At 43.5% G+C, this 21,967-nt stretch overlaps 2 protein-coding genes across 2 annotated transcripts; one reads left to right on the top strand and one right to left on the bottom strand.

Annotated features, from left to right (window-relative positions):
• Nucleotides 1-328: 328 nt before the first annotated feature.
• On the bottom strand, nucleotides 329-8,784 carry igfbp2a (insulin-like growth factor binding protein 2a). Its single transcript, XM_088290293.1, has 4 exons — nucleotides 8,353-8,784; nucleotides 3,185-3,357; nucleotides 2,225-2,365; nucleotides 329-812 (listed from the first exon to the last, which is right to left on the bottom strand). The coding sequence occupies exons 1-4, from the start codon at nucleotides 8,732-8,734 to the stop codon at nucleotides 645-647; spliced, it is 864 nt and encodes a 287-aa protein (XP_088146419.1). The 5' UTR covers nucleotides 8,735-8,784; the 3' UTR covers nucleotides 329-644.
• A 2,056-nt stretch (nucleotides 8,785-10,840) lies between these two features.
• stk11ip (serine/threonine kinase 11 interacting protein) lies at nucleotides 10,841-21,606 on the top strand. Its single transcript, XM_088290297.1, has 25 exons — nucleotides 10,841-11,233; nucleotides 11,863-12,065; nucleotides 12,162-12,236; nucleotides 12,730-12,825; nucleotides 12,900-13,007; nucleotides 13,097-13,168; nucleotides 13,245-13,374; nucleotides 13,459-13,562; nucleotides 13,635-13,724; nucleotides 13,803-13,844; nucleotides 13,923-14,084; nucleotides 14,178-14,247; nucleotides 15,007-15,444; nucleotides 15,514-15,725; nucleotides 15,799-15,909; nucleotides 16,029-16,242; nucleotides 17,163-17,284; nucleotides 17,371-17,611; nucleotides 17,960-18,069; nucleotides 18,134-18,231; nucleotides 18,410-18,600; nucleotides 19,652-19,736; nucleotides 20,060-20,145; nucleotides 20,820-21,046; nucleotides 21,130-21,606. Exons 1-25 carry the CDS (start codon nucleotides 11,107-11,109, stop codon nucleotides 21,268-21,270), a joined length of 3,555 nt encoding a protein of 1,184 aa, XP_088146423.1. The 5' UTR covers nucleotides 10,841-11,106; the 3' UTR covers nucleotides 21,271-21,606.
• Nucleotides 21,607-21,967: the final 361 nt, after the last annotated feature.

The following is a 21,967-nucleotide window of genomic DNA, read 5'->3' as shown; positions in this document are numbered from 1 at the left end:
CCGTGCCTGTGTGGGTTTAATCTGGGTACCTCCCACAATTCCAAAACATGCATGGCAGGTTGATTGGACACTTTAAATTGCCCCAAGGTGTGAGCGTGAGTGTGAACCCAGTTCAGGGGGTACCCTGTCTACTGCCCGAAGTCTGATGGGATGGGCTCCAGCACCCCCGTGCGACCCTCGAGAGGAGAAGCAGTGCAGCAGATAATGGATGGATGTATGGATAGATGGATGATACTGCCCCCAAGTGGCCAAGATCACAAAATGTCAATTTAATACTTTTCAAACTATTTCATCATGTCATTACTGTATGTTTTCATTAAGTACAATATAGAGTGCTTCTTGATTTATTTATTTTTTTGCATTTACATTCATTTCAATGGATTAAGATATGAGATAGAGTTCTGTGTTACAAGTGTGGTCACACAGCAAATGAAACTAGTATCTCAATGCAATATTGTACATCAGACAAGACACCAAATAAAACCAAAACAGGCGCTTAAATCTACAAATATTTTTTGTTTTGTTTTATTATTAAATGTCAAGTTTAACAATATGCTCCTTTCTGGGGCTTGCAAGTTCACCTCACTTACTCATTTTTGTAGTTGTTTGTTCCCATATGCTTTCCAGTTGCTTTTGTTTTATTCTCACTGTATTTGCTCCATGTTGGCCATCTCCAGCTCCAGCTCGAGCTCCGGAAGGTACTGGCTGCAGTTGGGGTTGCCCCGCACAGTGGGGGCTGCAAGGATGGGTCGGCCGGTATGGGGGCTTACGCACCAGCACTCGCCCCTCTGACCATACAGAGACATCTTGCACTGAAACAACATTTTTTTGTCTTTGAGTCAGCAGGAATTTCATTGCAATCTAAGTAATATTTGAGTTCAACTGTAATGGTAAAAAAAAATGAAAAAGAAAATCTTTGAATATAAACATTTCACCATGGGGTCACGTGTTACAGGCTTAGCCTGGGACAGCAATGTGGCGTGTGACGTGCGTTGGTGGCGCGAAGAAGGACACGGAAGAGGGAGGTGTTTTGTATGAAAAAGAGAATGATAGATAATAAAAGCCCGTTGCGCTAAGCGAATTGACCGTCTTCTGTATCGTAATATTCAGCCCGCTGGTTCCAGTCAGTTCGCCCTCACCACGGTTAGGAGCTGAAAAGACTGACGCAAACCTGATCAAGGAAGATAACACACGCATACTCTCCGTCCGGGCTGGTAGAAGCCGTAACGTTGGCATAAATTTGCATTTTAACAAGTAAATTGATTTATTTAAAAAAAAAATAGACATGATGGAAGTTCAGACATGGTTCCGTTTTTGTCATGTCCATGTCATATTTGTTTTGCTTTGTCCAGCTGGAATGGGGGCGTTTCTCTCCAGTGGTTCGTTCCGGGTCATGACGTCACTGGCTGGAGTGACGCACCTGTAACTCGTCACGCTCACGATTAACAGACTATTTAAGGACACCATGCCGACGACTCGGCGTCGCATTATTCCCATTGCTCATGATCCCAGTTTCGAATTGCTAGACGTCTCGGTTTTTCTTCCAGTGATTTTTGTTCATTGTTTCATCTCTAAGTAATTTCTTTGTCTATGGTTATTTATCTCGCTCGTACTTTTCTCGTAAATTGGTGTTCCTTGTCCTTCCGAGGCAAGCGATTTTCGTTCTATTTTTACTCCTTGCCTTTTGCAAGCGTTTTTTGTTCGGATCGTTATTTTCCTAGGGTGCTTTCCACCAACGTCATTTGTTGTACTTTGTCGCTCTTGCGCCTGATTTAATTTTTTGTAAAATAAACATTGTTATTAAATTGATATTTCTGTGTCAGCGTTTTAAAGTATCCTGATCTTTTCCAGTTATTTTAGAAAGGAATAACACGCGACAGCACTCACGTTAGCTAGCAGGCTAGAGAGCCATGATGTTTTTCGAAAGTTCTCAAACACAACTCAAGACCTGTTCCTAAATGCCTTCCACAAAACGTTGATGATGATTTGCCCACTATTTCTTTAGGAAGTCTTGCGATTTTAACTATTAATGACCTTCACTTAATTTATTTCTACTGATTTAATCTATACAGGTTTTTCACAGATATTAGAAAAAAATTAATTCATCTGCCGTTTTAACCCCGAAAACAAGTTGTTATCATTTCAACTCATGTGTATTAAATTCCTGGTACCTGGTAGTATAATGGCGTCAAGCTCCAAACATTTTGAGAGGTTTATTATTCACCTGTTTGAGGTTGTACTGCCCTCTCCTGTCGCAGTTAGGGATGTGCAGTGCATAAAGGTCCTCCAGGGGACCTCGATTATCTCTGAAGGGCATCTTGGAGATCCTCTCCAGCACCTGGTCCAGCTCCTGCTGACACGGAGTCTTGTACCCAAAACAAAACACAGTCAGCGCGGGTGGGGTGCAATTTATTATTAGAAAACATAAATAAATAAATAAATACAATACAATACAATACAAGACTACCGTTTCTCCTGTAGCAATCCTTTCTGAACACGTTTTTGTTGTTGTTGTTGTTTGTTTATTATAATTAATTATTTGTCCTATTTATTTATGCATTAAAAATGTGGTCTAAATACGATACAGTGGAGACATTATAAAATAAAGGGGGGTGAACATCCAACAGCAGCATTTATTTTGGTTTATGTCTGTGTTGACACCGGCCAGTGTTGCCAATTCCGTAACTTTTTTTTCTTAATCTCTGCATGTGGATTGAGTCACGATATTGAATATCTGTACTCTGACATGTGCATGCAAATGTGTGTGTTTTTGTTGTTGTTTTGCAAATTCTTTAAATGTCACATTTATTTATTTATTTTACTGTTTAAAGTGGGACTCCATTAGTCCTCAGCACAGTGGAGACAATTCTTCCTGGGCTCTCTCATTAAAATTACAGACAAATAAAACAATATTCTTTTAAAAATCAAATCAATGTGAAAGAAGAAGAAGAATGTGGAAAAAAAGTTGCCGGGTCATCTTAAATGCAAATCACATTTATACATTTGTTATTCATCAGATTTGATTAGATTAGAAAGACAGGGTTTTTTTTTGTTTTGTCGTATTCTTAACACGAGTTAACTCGTTTGAATTTTTGGAATTTGGTAAAAGATGTCAACATTTTGACCTACAAAACCAAATTTTTATTTTAATAGTACAGTACAACATTTGTTGGCTTGTCCTCACCTGTTTGGGTCGAGTCGGTTTGAGCTCTTCCACCTTGTTGCTCTTCATCTTGGTCATCATCTCTTGACGATGTTGTCGCACAGCGCTCTCCTTGGGTCCCAACCAGGTGGTCTCCTTACTAGGTAAGCGGACGTCACTCAGGCTTGACTCGGACAACAGTTCCAACGTCTCACCTGTTGGAGGAGGGGCGACGACTCACAATTGGATAGTGGGAGTTGCGTTGCTTGAGGGCTGCATTATCACTTTTTTTTAATCTATTTATTTTTATTTTTTTTAATTTTACAGACTGCAAATAGCTTTGTAAAGCAGGCAGCAAGGCCTAAATTGCCATCAGGGATAACCGGAAAATATCTATGAGAGAAAATTTCAATACAAGAATTAAATAGAGCAAGAATTAAAGAGTTGTCCGTTTTTGTGATTTTAAGCACTTTGAGTAGCACGTGGCGTGATAAAGTGCTAGACAAATGAAGTTGATTTGATTTCATTTTTGTTCCTGCAAGTTCCACGTATTTGAAAGTTTTCTTTTTGTTGTGTTTTTTTTACCACTTCATAAAATGTAACTGTAGCTGTCAAGTGCAGCCAAGCCGGGATAATAGTAAAACACATTCCTTCAGGTAACACATACATAAATCACTAGTCAGTTGCGCTCTGCTAATTATGAGGGGCTGGTCTAAGCCAAAAATGACAGGGCTGATTTTTTTTTTTTCAGTCCCACTTCAGTCCTGAATGTATCCCATATGACCTCGAAAGTAGCTCTGTAAGACGGACCGCGCTGGGTGCATTCAAGTGAACGTGAACAAAATGAGCCTCTCAGGATACCTCCACTCTTCTCTTTCCCCAAATCTATCTTTTTATGGTTTAATTAGCTCATTTGCTGCCATTGACGGGTATAGAAGCCAAAAAGTATTCATTCATTCATTTTACCGAGGCTGGCTACAATATACAACACGTGCAGCCTCAAAAGCCCAAGACAGGCTCATCGTCGCAAGCATACATAAATGACATCAATTTGGTGTGAGTTGCAAGCTGTTTTTTTTTTCTACAATTCCACAAAAACGTGACGTGAGCATTTAAACGCATGTATTTGCGGAAATGACGGAAAATGCTGCACTAGACAGGCCACAGTGTCAGTGTTATAATAGTTCGGCATTTTTCATTAAAATTCATTTTTATTTAGTTTTGATTTTTTTGCTTTGTAAATTCAGTTCATTTTAATGAGCTTTTAGAACAACTTTATTAGTTTGGAGTGTCTCACACACTTTGTGAAAAATTCTAAAATGTTTCAATTTTTCAGCTAAAACCCGTTTAGTGTAAAATGAGCCCTTATGTAATTTCTACTACTGTCTCTGACAAGACGCTCGATACAGTATGTCGGTTTAAAGTCTAGGCAGCCCCACACATGAACGCACCATTTGAGAAGGGCAAAGGCCACCATCTCTTGCACTGTATGTACACGCACACAACCACAGAGGAGCACAGCACCACACCCCTCCCTCCCTTTGAGGGGAGCTGGGCCTCGGTGGGCTCGGCGCAGCAGTATAAACAGAGGAGCAGGCCAACTGTCCAGTCGACTGCTTTAATTAATCCCTCGACAATGAGTTCCTTTCTAAAAGTGATCCATGACAGATTCCCAGAATGCACCAAGGCCAGAGGTGCCATGTCAAGATTGGGGTCGGCAGAGCGAATACCGGCTCATTCGCGTTAGTGTATGTCAATTTAAAAAAAATAGATAAATATTCAGCAACATTCGGATGGCTGATCGGCTTGGGCCCAAGTTAGCTAAACAGGTTCAGAGTATAAATCCAAAACAAAAAAATAAAAAAGAGAATCAATTCATGTAAAATGACATGAAGATGGAACTGTCCATCAATTTGAAAGCACTTTGTGGAACTGCTTTTGTAGAAACGGCGGGAGGCAGATGTGTTTACCTTTCATCTCAAAGCGCCGTTTGGACATGTTCTGGCATGCTTGCGCTCACACACACACACACACACACACACGTGCCTACTTATGTTCATGCATCTCTCTTGCCAACAAATGTTAAATGATTTCATGTTAGACTTGCAAACATGAATTGATCAGATCAACAACTAATCAATTGTCAAATGAATCAATATTTATTTTTGATAATCGAACTATATATAAAGTTGCGATAACGTTTTGAATTCGCAATTGTCCAAACGCTCGCGATTTCAGCTTGTCAACAGTAAATGTTATCCGATTGTTGTAATCCTCCATGAAAGCAAAACATTTGCTTTTACTTTGGAAAAGAGTGATCAGCATTTTCTGCGATTTTTCTTTTTTTTTTTTTGGACATGTTAAACCGGTAACTAACTCATAAAAAAATTATGAGATTCATTTGATGATTTTTGTGAATTTTCTGCAGTCAAATTGAAATAATGAAATAATGCCATTTTTTTAACAGAGGGATGCAAATGAAAATGCACGCGCACACACACACACCCCCGCACACACACACACTGGTTGAGTAATCTTGTGGTGACTGGGGCGCCCAATTCTTCATCTTTTAACTACTCTCGGCACATGGATCGGCTGCAGCTCACCTCTGACCCCCAAATGGGCGGATAAATGAAATGATTCCCGCGGCGATGTCGTGTTTTGTTTGTTTTAAAAAATGTTTTCAGTACAGAGGAGCGTGAAAACGTTTTATTCTGATTGGATGGCACAGCTACTAAACGTGTCGTTGCAGTCGTGATTTTGAGACATTTGGGCGACAGGGGTCTGTGGCGCTGTTTTTAAAGAAGTCTGCGTTGAAGGGTGGAAGATTTTATTTTTTTGGTGAAGGATTATCTCGGGGCTATTTCAGTCTGTCAGGCTTCAACTGGACAGGAATGCTCGCTCTTGTTAGCTAACCATGTTATTTCAGATGGCACCGCTGTTTCTTTCCACTCCAGCTCTCACTTCCAGGAGCACGGATGTACTTGACATTGTTACTTCCCCCACACACACACACACACAAATACGGAAGGGGTGGGAAGGGGGGGGGGCGGATTGTTTGTTGTGAGAAGCATAATGACGTCTAACGATTTCGGCTACCAACACATGTTGCATCGCGTCTTACTTTTGTTGTGTTGGATGTAGGTTGTAAAGATTTCTCATTCTTATCTGCTTCAATGACGGTTGGATGGTTTTAGGCACATGCTTCCATTTACAGGCTTCCAACCATCCATTTTATATCGCACTTTTCCACATTAGGGTGAGCTCAAGTCTATCCCAGTTGACTTTGGGCCAAAGGCGGGGTACACCCGGGACTGGTTGTCAGCCAATCACGGGCCACGTCGAGACAAACAAGGATTCACGTAACACAATCACACCTACGGATAATTTGGATTATTTAACTGAGTCGGCATGCCTGTTTATTGGAATGTGGGAAGAAGCAAGAAAAGCTGGAGAAAACACAGGCGAGCGCGGGGAGAACATGGAAAGCCAAAACGCGAGTGTAACGAAGCCGGAAACAACGTTGCTAATCACGTGACGCGTGCACGAATCGACTGGAATATGCCTACAATTAATACTTAAAGACGTAAGAAAGATCAGCTTTTGGTTGTTGTTGGTGAAACGGTCATTATAACTTGACCGTACTGCATTTGATCTTTGAGAAAAAAAAATGGTCATTGGCACCAATCTTGTGCCCCTAATTTGACAAAGCACATGAGAAATCAACGCAGCCGAGGAAGAACAACCAATCGAAAACAGAAGGCGTGACTCGAACTTTCTCGGTTATACTTATTGTCACCTCCATGCAGCCTCGCAAAAACTTTAACTTTAAACTAGGAATTCCCGAGTCTACCTGGTATCGTATCAGGCCGATACCGGTATTATTTTTTGTATCGGGACGCTCCTGATGTCAGCCACCAATAATTAAGGAAATGAAAATCTGACATTGAGTTTTTCCAGCAGTTTGACACATCAGCGAATCGTAAACTGTGTCAAAAAATCCCAATGTTTTGTTATTGTTTTAAATACAATTTTACATATCAAAATTACTAGCGGAATCGGTACCAATACCACTCAATAATGTATAATGTGCTTTTTGGGTAAGAAGGAACAGACAAGCAAGAGGCGGTAGCGGTGCGCAAGCGATGAGTCAGGCCTTCGGTCACTGATTGGTTGTTTTTCCTCAAGCGCTGTGGTTTCTTGTATATTAAGTCTGAGGCACCAGATATGGCCAGAGACGGCTGATTTTGTCACAAATCAAATTTAACTGTCAAATCCTATCAGAAATATTTCATTGCAAACCCCTTTGATCGCACATGCATGTAGGCCAAGGTCAAAATCTTAAATCCATCCTGTTGTTTTTGTATCACAACCAGAAATGATGCGAGGCCTTTGGAAGGCTGATTCGTGGCCTTTGACCCAGCAACACTTGAGCTGGTTTCGATGTGAGCTTGCATTTAAGGATTAACTAAATCATGATGACTGTTGGTTAATCATGAAAGGGATAATTATTGTCTTGCAAGCCAGGTCCAACATTAATGTATCATTCTGGCAAAGCATTCAAAAGCCACAAATTGTCCGGCTTCACTAAAGGCCTCGGAATCATCCAAATAATGAGGCTGTTTACTTTTCCTCTTCGCAGTGACCCGTCCTTGTACAAACACAAAGCACATGAGCCTCACTGGAGTCCTCCTGCACACACATTTTCTAGGTAAACCGCAGTGTATGCTTACTGCAGGTCAAAGCCTAAAGTCCAGCTTTTCCAAACAATGCAACATTCCTCCCGCTGTCTCCCAGCTCTCTCCACTCCCTCAAAGAATCGTCAACATCAACATTGGGATTTTTTTTTTTGCTAGTCCATCCGAGGAGTGCAGCTTATGAGAATTTTGGCCACTACCTTGGCTCACTGGGTTAAAGGCAGCATTCTATATTGGGGGGGCGACTGTTACTTCACCACCATGGTGCACTTCACCCAGGTCTGTGCAACATGGACTCACACATGACATTTGTAAAGAAACGAAAGAGGCACCACTCATGAATATTATAAACTAGGAAAAAAAAACGTACAATTAATTGTCCTTTCATGCGAGCAAGACAAACTAATTTGGAACTATAGCAAAAGTTGTGTAGTTTTGATATCGACTTAATGAAGCACATCAGTGTTCCAATCTGATGCAATCCCGACCGGACCGACAAAAGGACGGACTGACCGCTGGTCTGTTCCCGGTGCTCCTGGCTCGTGGTGACGGTGTCGACCGTGTGCCGGCACAGGCCTTGGCCCTGCACCAGCTGTTCCAGTGGAAGCTCCGAGTCAGGCGTCGGGTAGCATCGCAAGCCGGCGGCGCACCTCGGGGTGTACACGCCGCACGTCTCGCCCTCCTGCCGGGCGCACACCGGGCAGCACCCGCAGCCCGGCTCGCGCACGATTTCCGCGCAAGGCTCGCTGAGCCGCGGACAGAGAGCCAGCCGCTCGGCGGTGCACGCCGGGCAGCGGAAGACCATCTCGGCCAGCGAGGCGCCGGCGACGGACGCGGTAATGACCAGCAGGCTGTAGAGCTTGAGCATTGTGATTTGCCTTGGCTTTTGTGACATTATTGTGGGCTGGTGGAAGGAATTACCAAGTTTTAAAAAAAAAAAAAAGAGAGAGAGAGTGAGGGAGGGGAGGGGAAGGGGGTTGCGCGCGCGACCGCGAACAGGTGAAGCAAGGGGGGCGGTGGTCTGCTGGGTCCTACAGTTCTCACTTTAGGGAAAGGGCTTCTCAAACTTATTGTTCTGCTGTTCTTCTAGTATCTCTATTGTACATGTGTTTATGTGTTTTAATTTTTGTTACACTATCAGGAAAGCGCTTTGTTAGAGCTCCAGCTGTTGTGAAATGCGCTGTATAAATAAAGTTGTATTGTATTTTTGGAGAGATGTTTTTCCAGCCACCCCCTCTTCATTCCAAACAGTTTCAAACATATCGCCAAAAGAGCATGAAGTTTTATTTATCCAGGATAAAATCGTAATACTATTAAAGTCAACGTTTTAAAAAAAAAATCAAGAAAATCAAGTAAATTATTTTAAAAAGCAACTTTGCGCTTGTATTACAGCTTTCAATTCTGGAGGTGTTTTTATCATCTAAAACAGTGGTTCTCAAATGTGTTACATCAAGTAACATCTTAAAAAAAAACTTTCTTCAAGTACTACTATGACCAACAATAAATACGGGAGCATAGTCGACCCAAATGTTCACCCAGAACTGAGAAAGAGGTTTTATTACTTTGTAATTTAAATAAAATAGTCAGTCAATATGGACAATTTTAATCTGAACACTGCACTTAATTATAGGAGAAGAAAAAAAGTGATTCAATGAAACTTTATTAATGCAACAATCATCCAATTTATGTAATGATACACCATAATCATATCAGCTTTTATTTGTCCTAATGCTAAAGAAGGAGGAGTCATTCACAATTTTGAAATGATGCAACATAATTTATTGCAAAATATTTTGTGGACCACCAAATTGGGACTCCAGTCAATAAACAATCAGCTACAGAGTGCGGAATATGAAATTCCTGAATCCAAGGAAAAAGAACAAAAGCTCACCAAAATAGGAATAATTTTTGGCCCCAAAGGATTATATTCAGGACCCGAGATCATCTAATATTTTTAACACCAAATTTGTCAGGAATCTGGGTACCATATGGATGGTTTACTCAGGAATGCCACAACCTCCGTATCTTGGCACCGTGAACTGTCCGCCTAAAGGCTCTGCAATTCAATTTCCTTCAAGTGTGTTGAAATGCACACATGGCCTGAGGAGGGATTTTTACAAAACCAGACCCAAGTTGAAGTGTTAGTGTCACTTTTTTATTCTTAATCTTGCCTTGCATGTACTCACTTCCTTCAATATGTGACAGGTCTGAAAGTAGAACTGTACAGTAAACAGTACCAGAAAGTGAATGAGGCTATGCATTCACAGGTCATGTCATTGGTACACCTGTACTATCAAATGAGCGCCACTACAAAAGTTTTACAACACATTCTCAGGTGGTAGCCTACTTTAGCAGTTTGTACTGTAGACCTAAAACTATTTCTTGGGGGAGTTTTGAGGCGCAACTTAATGTGACACTGCTTAACTCCACAGTGTCGGCAGTGCATGTTGTGTACTTCAACTCAATCGGAAACTACAAACAAAATAATAGCCGTTTTAAATAAAAACATTAATGCCAAAGTATCAATAAAATGTACTAATGATAATTATTTACATATTTTTTTTTATCTATTGCAATGGAGAAACGGCTTTTATGGTTCTCGCCTCAAGTGCACCACCCAGTGCACACAGATTGTATTGAAAAAGTCATGAAATTTAACGTTTGAATTATTACACAATATCTATCGAGTACAATCTGTTAATATTTCTTTTAATGCAATGTTGTAATCAATACTGAGAATGGATTAATGTTATTCATAGACACACATAGTTTCCGTGGATTCAGGTTCATGCTATGAAAAAAATATATAAATAAAATTAGGATATTATAAATGTTTAAACAGAATTGGTATTGAGCAAAAAAGTAAATACAGGAAAGCAGTAATATAATATAATCATAATAAATGTCACAAAATAAAGGCATTAACTTTTAGTACGTTAGGGCCACCGTAGGCGCCTCCTCGTCACGTGACACAGTGTTGTGAATAAAAAACATCATGAAAATCACCACTATACTTTCCTGTACTGTGCAGGAAAATATCGTTGACAAGTGACAACGCATGAACGTTACTCGTCCACTGCTTAGGCTGCAATTGCGCGTGCATGTCATGTTAGCATCACACGTTTTAGCTAGTGACCAGGAAGTGCTTTAGCTAGCTTAGCTGGCTGGCTAAGTGCAGCTGATTTGGGGATGTGAGTTGTTCTTCTTGACAGATGGTGCACGTTGACCTGGCTGTTTGTTTGTTTGTCAAGATTGTAATGATAGCGCATGCGAAACCAGAAGCTCGTCATTTTTGACAGCAGCTCAGTGCTACGACGCCGGCTAAAGATGTCTCGTAGTTGCGGTGGCCAGTCCTCGCTTGTTACTAGTCTGGCAACACTTCTCCGAAATAATGGTGAGTCTTGAGCTCAAGTTCGGTTCAGCTTGAGTGGCGCTTAATTCTCATTTGACTTTGCAAAATCAATCGTTTTAGTAGTTCAATTCAAAACTCGTAGAGATTCAACACTACAAACACATTTTGTTGTCTCTTATTGTAATTTTTCGACAATTTGTCGTTTTTTTGTCTTATCTGAAAACGCCAATCATCAAAACTATCTATAAAAAAATGAAGACATCAATAATCTCACTCGTTGTGTAATATATGATTTGCGATTTTAGTAAATAAAATGAACAATAATGGAAAATGTTACTACTTGTAGTAAAATAATATTGACGGCTGTGAGCTTGGGAGTTTGAATCCAGGCTTCAGAACTTTGGATGTTCTTCTGGTGTTGTGTTTTATTCAGGTAGTTCCATCCCATACTGAACAAAACAGAATAAGAAATAACAAAACTAAGAAAATAGAGCAAAGTAGTAGCAAAATCATAGTCATAATAGAATGATTCTAACCAAAACAATTAGAACGAACAATCGTGTTTAAATCATGATTTTCACAAGAACATCTGCAATGAAGTTTTCCACAATATTCTGATTGATTAAGATGAGCCCATATATAGTATTGCCATCTCAGTTATCCATCTGCAGGCGAGTTGGTGCTTGGTGGCAGCAGTACGCTGACCCTGCCCGTGACCAGCTTGCAGCAGCTCAACCGACTGTTCGAGCAGCACTTGCTGTCCAGGAATCAACAGCATGGCTTCCTGGCCCTGCCGTCCCATCCAGCTGACACGGCATCTTTGCTTCAGCTGCAGTTCCTCTTCGACATCCTGCAGAAGACAATTTCCCTTAAGGTGATTTTGAACTGACAACCAATGGCTAACTAATGGAATAGTTATCATTTGACAACTGTTTGCGTTTGTTTATGTGTGTGTGCGTGCTTAATGCAGCTCATCAACCCGTCAAGCACAAGACTACAGTCTGGAGTGAAGATTTTCCCTTTCAAGTCGTTAAAGTGTTTGGAGGTAATTTACTTTTTGGTATGCCTTATTCCTCACCTCTCTGTTTTTTTTCTTTTTCTTCGCTTTTTTTACTTAATTTGTATTTAATTGTTGCATTTTGATGCTCATTGCCCCAATTTGTGTTGCATTGCCATCTCATCCTTCTGTGCCTTAAGCCAGTTATTTGTTTATTATTTGTCCCTCAATTATCTGCCCCTTTTTTGGGGGATTTTCATTTCTTTAATAATAATAATAATAATAATAATAATAATATTCCCTTTATTAGTCCCACAATGGGGAAATTCGAGATTCGAACCCAGGCCTCCTGGGGAGACTGGGTCCTGAACGCGGCGCCTTAGACCACTCGGCCATCCTTTTTATTACCACAACTCTTTGCTCTATGTTGAATCCTATGCTATGACTACATCTGAGCTGTATTGCCCCTCTGAGACGAATCAAGTGTGTTTCTTTCAAGTTGAATTCAACATCTGTCTTTCTTTTGTGTTTCTCTTGGCAGCTGAAGAATATCCCCCCGCATTGCGTCGAGGGGCTCCGAGGAGTTTATTCCCAGTTGGAGGTCTTCATCTGCTCAAAGAGCCTAAGCTCACTGGAGGTGCTCTCAACATGGCTGTTACTGCATCTGACGGTTCGAGCCGGTGACAGCATGTGTGCTACCTGTTCCTGCAGGAGCTGCTCTCCCTGTGCGGCGGCGACCTCAGCTCTGCTCTGCCATGGCTGGAGCTGCACACCCTCAACTTTAGCTACAACTTCATTGTCTGCCTTGACCAGTCTTTGGTGAGACAAATGCCGCAAGGAATAATTTAACCTTATTCCCTTACCTTTTATGCCGCTGACACAAGTTTGCGCTACTTTGCCTTTCTTAGAGTCTCTTGAATGTCCTGAAGTCTTTGGATTTAAGCCACAACAAGATTCAGGAGTGTGCAGAGTTTCTAAAGGTCAGACACTGTTTGCCTCCTGAGTTGGAACTGCAGTCGTTTGTGCTTCTTTTCATTTATTCTTCTTTCCGCTCAGCCTTTGAGTGAACTGGAACATTTGAATCTAGGCTACAACTGCCTCCAGAGGGCGCCAACGCTTAGCATAAGCGCCAGGGCCAAACTACTCACGCTCATCCTCAGGAACAATGAACTGGAGACTATAAATGGTACGCAGTACAATGGCCAGAACACACATTGACTTGCGTATGCATTTTGCTTAGTTTCTGTCGATCTTGTTTGTGCATGAACAGGTGTGGAGCAGTTGGCATCGCTGCAACATTTGGACCTGGCCTATAATCTTCTGCTGGAGCATTCCCAACTGGCTCCTCTTTCCTTGCTTCACTGCCTTACCACGGTGAGGACGCTCACCTGCATCCGTCCATACATGCAGACAGTTATTGAAACATGCCATTTTTCCGTCATATAGTTGAAACTGGAGGGCAACCCGCTGTACTTCCAGAAGGCTCATCGCACGTGTACCGTCCGACACCTCTCGCCAAAGGCTGTTGGCCTCCGAGTGGGTAAAAAAAAAAATATATGTTGGTGACATAAATGAGAGCATTTCAGTCCCATTCACGTTATTGGTTTCTGACAGCTAAAACTCGATGACGTATCGCTCTCCTCTTCCGAGTTATCTGTAAGTTTGCTTCCGTGTCAAATGTTGGTAAAGTTCTACAGCCGAGAAGTCTAAACGGACATCACTAATTTCCCCCAGGTTCTGCCCAAACCCGGACAAGTGATTGGCCAGGTCCAGTTGGCCCCTCCGGCAGAGTTAGAACGAAGTTATGCAGACCTGTCAAGCGGAGCTGGGGAACTCAGCGATAGCCTCTCAGTGGGGGAGGTGCGAGTCTCACGCAGTCGCAAAAAGAAGTCCCGGGTACGTTGGAGGATGCTGATCCCGTGTGGTCGAGTTGACAGTTGCGATGGCTTCCTTATGTTTTCTTGAACTAATTCTATGTTGCACACCAAGGTTAAAGTGCGTCGAGCGAGTATCTCGGAACCCAGCGATACTGAATATCAAGCAGTGTCCTGCTCACAAGGTGAGTGGGTGAGTGTGAGAGAGTGGGGGTGAGAGAGTGCGTGTGAGTGTGAGAGAGTGTGTGAGGGTTTGGGTGTGAGAGCGTGGGAGGGCAAGGGCGTGAGGGCGAGGGCGAATGTGAGAGGGCGAGCGTGTGAGGGTGAGAGAGTGTGTGGGTGTGCGAGGGCGTGTGTGAGAGGGTGTGAGGGCAAGGACGAGTGTGTGAGGGCAAGGGCGAATGTGAGAGGGCGAGTGTGTGAGGGTGAGGGGGAGAGTGTGAGGGCGAGGGGGAGAGTGTGAGTTTGTGAGAGTGACTTGTGATTTTTCCAAATTATTCATTGAAAAAGTTAATCCCCACTCATACAAGGCGCGCGACGAAAAGCATGACGAAACATCGGAAATAATATATTAAAGTGTCGAAGTTTGTCTTAAAACCGCCTACCTTAACTAGAATATCACATTGGATTTCAGCAAAAGGTCCTTGTTGATGTTATTGCGCAAAGCGGAAGTGTGAGTGTGTGAGAGAGAGATATTAATGATGAATTCATTGACATTATTGGATTGAAAAATAAAATGAACATAAAGCACAGCCCAGAAAACTAAAATGGACAATAATTTCATGGAATCATTCTTAGTTTTGCTTTTTCCGCGCGCAAGGGAGGGGACGCGGAGGCTCTGTCTGCCGTGACCGCGCGTCCCTGAGTCACATGTATATTTTTAGACTTGTTACGCCGGGGCGCCCGTCTACACTGCAATGAGCGCCAGTGTGCTTCCTCTCTAGTCATTGCTCTTCCACACCAAGAGGAGATTGAGCGCATGTCCAGTTTCCGAGAGCAGCTGGGTGAGGACTGGCTGCGGTACCAGCATCACCTCGACGTCGACGCAGCACCGCCTCCTGCCAAGACTGCTCATGGCTTGGAAAGCCTCTCCAACAGCCTTGTCACCCCTCCGTGTCTGCCCCCGGAGGTTCTCCCTCCGCCACTCATCTCATCGGAGCCGAAGGTGCCGACGCCAGACGTGGAGGCAGAGCAAGATACAGAGTCCACATTACAGTGGCCCAGTCAGAGCCCTCAGCACACCGAGTCCACTTTGGAAGACACACCAGTGGATGCTGAGGTGGCAGGCCTTGGTGAGGTCTGTTCACCTGGACACAGTTTGGACTCCCTCAAGGAGGAGAGTGGCAACTCCAAGGAGGGAGAGCACGAGGAAGACCTGGGAGGTAGTTCACACAAAAACAACAACAACAAAAAAAAAACACATTTAATATACTGTATGTTGTCGAGTGCAGTGGACCAGTGTCTGCCGCTTCTGGTGGGTGTCTTGCCTGACAAAGAAGAGGAAGATGCAAAGACTCAGGATGAGGCGAGGAAAGAGGTGTTTCTGCGTGTCAAACTGAGCCATTTGATCGAGGTCGACGTGCAGTCTGGTCAGGAGAGATGTCGCCTGGAGCTGGACTGCCTGGCCAGGGTGGATGCCACACAGGCCGCTTGGACTCCCGCGGTGAAATCTCTTTTATGGCCTTTTTAGGTGTGTGCTTTATGTAAGTTAACCTAAAAATACCTCTTTTTTTCAGGAGTCCAAAGTAATGTTTCCAGCAGTGGAGATCCATTTTGATTATATCATGAAGGAAAAGAGGCGGAGATGTTACGTCCTTCTGGATGACGACCCACAGCAGGCCCTTAAGGTTGTTGCCGCATCCATGCAAGCCCTTGATCGCGTTGCAAACAAACTAAATTCAAGCTCAGATCTCGGACATGTGCCGAAAGCGTGTTTGATTTGCGTCATCGTAACCTTCTTGACCAGGATCTCGTCGCTGTGCTGTCACCCGTGGCAGAGGCCAACCGCCGGCGTGACGCAGGGCTCCTTCCAGGGCGTGTTCATTTGCAGTGCCTTCGTTGCGGGTCAGAGTTCATGGAGGCCGGAGGTCGAGCGAGGGGAACAAGGCCCGTCATGCTGCCGGTGGGCGTCGATGAGCAGGACGGCACGGGGTTGATGGAATGCGATGAGGGCGACAAAGGTGAGCAAGATTAAGGTGTGCACGGGGGGGGGAGACTGGGCATGATTGTGAAAGACGCAGACGTGGTATCTTCAGCGATATGTTTTTCCTTTTGTAAGGACATAAGTGAATCATCCGAGCAATAATCTTCCCTTCGGCTGTCTTCTTTTATTTTTTCTTTCTTTTTTAATTATTCTTTTACGATTATAACAAACAGATGTCAGATAAGATCCTGCAAACAGCCACCTATGTGTGATTTGACCACAGTTGACGTTTCAGACCTGCACTGGCACGCACATTCCACTTTGTTCTCGAGATGTTTTGAAGATTGCTCAGCACCAGCTGGGACTAGTTTGTTTGAAAGTTCAGCACTTTGCCTGGAGTCATGTGAATGCTTTGCCTATTCTGGATGTGCCCTGTCGTCCAGGGTGTAACTCACCTCTCACCCAAAAGTCATTTGGGATAGGCTCAAGCTCATTTGTCAACTAATAAGGTCGAGCGGCAAATGGATGGGTGGATATAATACCGTGTTGTTTACAGACTATTCATTTTATTTTTTATTTTTTTTTAAAACATGTCTATACTGTACGTAGCACAATGGATACGGGATTAGTGATGCTGCCAACAACAGCAAAATAAATAAATTTGAGGCCTTGCTGTGGTTTTGTGGCTTCTCTTCAGTAGTTTTGGCTTCGTGCCATGGCTGATTTCCATATGTTAGGTTAACCGGAGACGCTTCATTTTTCCAAAGGTGCGAATATGTACGTGTGAACGTTTGGTTGTCTCTGCGTCACGCCTGTGAATGAATGGTGATCTTTTGATACAGGGTGTATCTCGTCTCATTCAAAGACAGAGTTGAAGTTGCTTGTGTTATTTGCAATGTAAGCAGTAAAGGATACCTTTTAATTTTCCTACCCTTCTGTACGTTTTTCTTCCCGCAGGAATCTGCGATAACTGTCCGGAATGTGGAAGTGACCATTTGATCCAGCTCGTTGGCCAGCCTTTTCCGTATAGCAGTACACCCAACCAGCGTCCATCAAGGGAAGGCAATAAAGACATGAAGGTGTCGACACGTTCATCGGTGGAAGATTATCTCTCCTCTAATATACTTTCAAAAGTAGTCACCTGCAATGTCGCACCCTCCAACAGGTGGACCCTATTTTTAGCGATAATCCAGAAGAAGCCGTCGCTACGGCCGTCTCAGAGAACGCCACGTTTTTCAGCGCACCGGGAAGCTCGTTGTACATTGGGGAGAGCGGGGCTGACTCTTTCTCGCTGTCCTACAATGCAGACGGCCAAAGTAAGGAGGATCTGGCTGGCAGCTACAGCTACACTGCCATCTGTGGCACACCGCCTGGTAGCCGGCCTTCGGGGGGAGCCAATGCCACTGGTGTGTGCCTACATTATTGAACAATCACGTTCAACCGTATCGCCGTTTAGCGCGCTCTGCAAGAGTCTTTGGACACCATTCGAATTCATGTTAGTAGAATGAACGTGCAAATAGGGGTCGGAGCGTCAAAGCCGGGTGGGTACCGAGATAGCGGCCGGAAGGCGGCGCACTGACCGGCAAAAAAAGGTCAAGTGCCCCGCTCTGTATGTTACACGTATTCCTGCTTTCTCGCGATTGTGAAAAACGATCATTAAAACAAAATAGCGAGTGGTTGATTTTTTTATTTCCTGATGAAAAGATTTCTTCCAAATGTCGTAAGGTGTCTTTAACTTGAGCGTCTTCCCCCAGCTGACTCGGACCTGCTGACCGAGGCCTTCGAGGCGGTCGACCATCGGCTGAAGCTCTTCTTGGATGTGGATGTCTTCGAAGAGGAAGAGGAGCTCAGTTGTTTCCTCAAGGTGAGTAAGTGTTGCGCTCATGTAAGTCACATGACCACAGCCTGATTGTCCTTTTTGCTGTCAGACATCAATCGTGAGATTTGGGGAGCCGGAAGAGTTTCCATCTCTCGTAGTGGTGTCAGACAAGAGAATCTATGTCCTTGAAGTGACATCGGAAGCCAGGTGAGTGGCTCAGCAACAGTGAGCACATGTTGTCATTTTAACCTCATGTCCAAATTGTTTGATTTTTTTTAAGTTTTTCACCAAAAGAGTTGTTTAGTCCCCAACAGTTTTTTTTTTTCTTTTGTTTTTCGGGGTAACTTCCACTAACTTTAACCTCGGTGTGTGCATTTCCTCCCAGCAAAGGGCAGCTTTCCGACTGGCTCCAAAAGCGCCACTGCCACCCAATCTTAGATCTCAGCTACCTGGAGGTGGGGCTCGGCTCTCAGAGCATCCACATGGCATTTGAAGACGGCGACGTCTTCGGCGTGGCCTACACCCTCCTGGTGCGGGACAGCATACGCTGCAAACACTTCTTCGGCCTGTTGACAGGTAAGAAGGACCTCGAAGCAAAACACGAGCAGAAAGAACTTCCTGTTCAACATGTGGGAAACACATCAAAGGACAACTCGTAGTGTGCGGGAAAGAAACTTCTTCTTTCAGCTAAACAAAATCTGAACGTCGCTGCCGGTGGTATGGTAACAGCGTTGTCGTCTCGCCACAGAAACCCACTGGCGCTATGCCGCGTCTGATAGGTGGCAAAGATCTGTCCCAGCCCAACTCGCCTGCTTGTGAGACCAGCAGCCGGAACGAAAAAAAAAAATCATTAAGCCCCTGCTGGGCTCCGGAATGTCTGAAATATAATAGAACACCATGATTTACAGCTTTGATGGAAAACACCCCGTGTTGATCGGCACACCTAAGCGTGCACATAATTCCAGCCCCGGTTCTCCACGTTGTTATACAGAGAAACCGACGCATCTCCTTGACGCACCTTTCGTTTCAAGACAGCGCATGTGCGTGTTCACGCAGGGGAAGTTGCGTGGCACGGTTAGTTGCGTTGACCAAAAGAATTGTTCCTGCTGCGTTCCTCTTCCAGCAGAGTAACCCTTAAAATTCCTTTGTCGAGTGTTTCCATTTCAAAGCTGGCTGTGAAGCTGTGCTCTTGAAATCCACCCTGCCCCTTCCAGCTGTCAAATGGGCTGACATGCCGCTGTTCTTGAAAGTTGCTGTGGCAGCTGGATTGTGCGGCTGACGCTTTCCCAACTTCTGCGGCCTTTGTGTTGCTGCAATAGGACACCCCAAAGATGGCGCAACAATAGTCTCACATTGACTTCTGACCTGTTTTCATTCAAGGTTTGGTTGGGTGGGATTTTTTTCTTTACAGACTTATTGTCATCCTAGGGTCTTGTGCTTTTTTTTTTTTTTGCGCAAGTCCTTTGCTTTAATTCTGTGGGACGAGCAGAGATTTATTGTTTGAAGAGAATCTTCTCGCTCCAGTCAAGTTCTTCCAGCAGCTATTTTTATTTGCTTATCAGACACTTGCTCCAAATGTGTTGAGTCCTTTTTTTATTTTCTCTCTCTCCATGTCATATCTGTGCAGGGATTGTGCGTGAAATGGCACACCGGTCGGACAGCAAACTGAGGTCAATCTCAACTGCCAGACTCGATCCTCAGCACCATCTCTGGTATTTCCACAAATGCTGCGAGACAACAGTTGTGCCAATGATGTTTTTGTTTTGTTTTTTGTTTTTTTTAGGAATTGGATATGTTTTGCTTGTCCTCCGTTACTGAAAATTAGGGCATTATTTCAAATTGCCAGTGCAGAAAATGCACAAACCTAATTTTAGGGACTATTTTGTCACACATTTGGTTTGTAACATGCCAGAAATGTAGTATTGAGATTTGCTAAATCACAGTCTTGTTTAGACATTTCTTTCACCCAAGCAGTAGACAGGACTACATGTTATTTTCTGTTCTGTTCATGTTTTTTGTTCTTTTCCTGTGCCAGGTCTCTTGTGTGTGAAGACATCCAGACAGATGTGGAGGAGGATGGACAGCTGCACTTTTGTTACATTCTGGCCTTTTTGCTGCAAGGTTCGCCAGCTCTATATTAATTTGTTGACCATTACTAATTCCGCACTGCCAATATACGATGATTTCATGTCTCTGTCGGATGGCATCTAGATGGGATATGGGGTCTCGAGTGAAGAAGTTTACATTCAGAGATGCGGGACGTCGCCATGTCCAAAATCGTCCTCAGGCAATTTTTCTGATTGTGCGCAACAGCTGCACATATTGGTGGAATTTGTAGCTCTGCCTTTTGAGCGTGTCCAGATCTGCCTCGTTAGGTTGTTACTTCACTTTTCCGACTCTGTGCCTACACCCATAATTGCTTGCCACAGAGCCCCCAAACATGAAAAGCCCCCGGGCATGATATGGGAAAGAAAAAAAGTGGAAGCCTGGGCTAAGCTAACAGATCGCGAGTGTATTTGAATTAAAATTTGAGCTACCTTAAGCGATCACGCTGCAGTTTTTCAGCAGAGTTCTGCTCCATTTGCTTCTACAGACGTTATCAAAATTATTTCAAACCCTCAAATGACTATTTTGTTGCCACAATTTGGTATTATGAGCATGTTAAATCTAATCAGGCCACAATTAATAGCATTCGTAGGATTTGACCTTCGCCTCCGGGGTGACCAATGATTTAAACGATGAGTATATAAAACATATTAAAGCGAAGGTCGTCTCTTGCCTGTGTGTCATGCCAGAAAACACGTGGACGCCAATGACTGTGCTGGCGACCCGAGAGACTCTCTACCTGTTGAGCGAGGATCACCAGTGGAGGAAGAACACAAACCCGACGACGATCAACGGCACCCCGGAGCCCAGCAGCGGGAGCTTCTCTGTTCTGGAGACGCTGCCCATCAGCTGCGTAAGCTCGGTCCACCTGTGGCCCAATGGGCATCGGCAGATGGATGTCAAGCTCTACGACGAGGTGAGCCACACTCTCAATTGTTTCATTAACGGCTGTTATTGTTTTTGACTGACTGCTCTTGATTTTATCTTCAAATCTTCAAGACGCAGAAAGAGGAGAAGACCTGGCACGTGCGTTCAGAGAGTTCTGAGCTCCTACAGGCTCTGCTGACGTGGGTCCGAACGCAGTGGGAGGCCATGTTTGGCGTTAGGCTACACACAACTGTGCACGACAAAGAAACATGACAAAACATGGTACTTTTTTTTTTCTTTTCTCTCTGTACACGTCCCTTCAATGAGGCAGCCCAAGTCCAGCTCAAAGTCGTGCTTAAAAAGAAGCAGCCTTTCTATCCTTTGCAACTTACTGAAGTTGGACAAAAGACTTCTTTTTTTTTTTTTTTTTTTTGGTGGAGTTGTCAACAAGCATATGTGTGAATCCTCACACTCACGGGTAATTTGAGTCCCAACATTCTGCAGCTGTGAGTGTTCATGTGATAATTTATTTCTTCGTTTTTGTCTTTTATTTTTTTCCTATGAGAACAAAAATGTTTGCAAACTGTGTATAAATCAATTCAAATAAAAGCGCTTTAATGTTTTTATTGATGACAACGATAAAGCCCTGCCATTGGTGGGAGACGGCGGCCAAGCCCTGTGAAAATTTCCATTTATTGACGCCCTCGAAAGTAGTCTATATTAATCATTTGAACTGAAAATATACCACAAACAATCATGATCACAATGTGAGTCTCTCAGTGGAGGAGCATAACTTAAACATACTTCTTTGACACCAATTATTACTTGCCTTTTAGCCAGGGCTTTGGCATCATCTTTGTGTATTTCAGAGAATTCTGGAAAGAGTACATCCAGAATCCAGAATAGGAGATAGCTGAATATAGATTTCCCAAGGGGGAAAAAAATCACAAAATAATTGAATTTAAGTTAA

This window comes from Idiotropiscis lumnitzeri, chromosome 3 (genome assembly GCF_059441095.1).
Source record: "Idiotropiscis lumnitzeri isolate Australia: NSW breed Sydney's pygmy pipehorse chromosome 3, RoL_Ilum_1.0, whole genome shotgun sequence".
Classification (NCBI taxonomy): Eukaryota; Metazoa; Chordata; class Actinopteri; order Syngnathiformes; family Syngnathidae; genus Idiotropiscis; species Idiotropiscis lumnitzeri.
The sequence above is the reverse complement of the archived record's forward strand: the minus strand, read 5'-3'. Positions and strand labels throughout refer to the sequence as shown.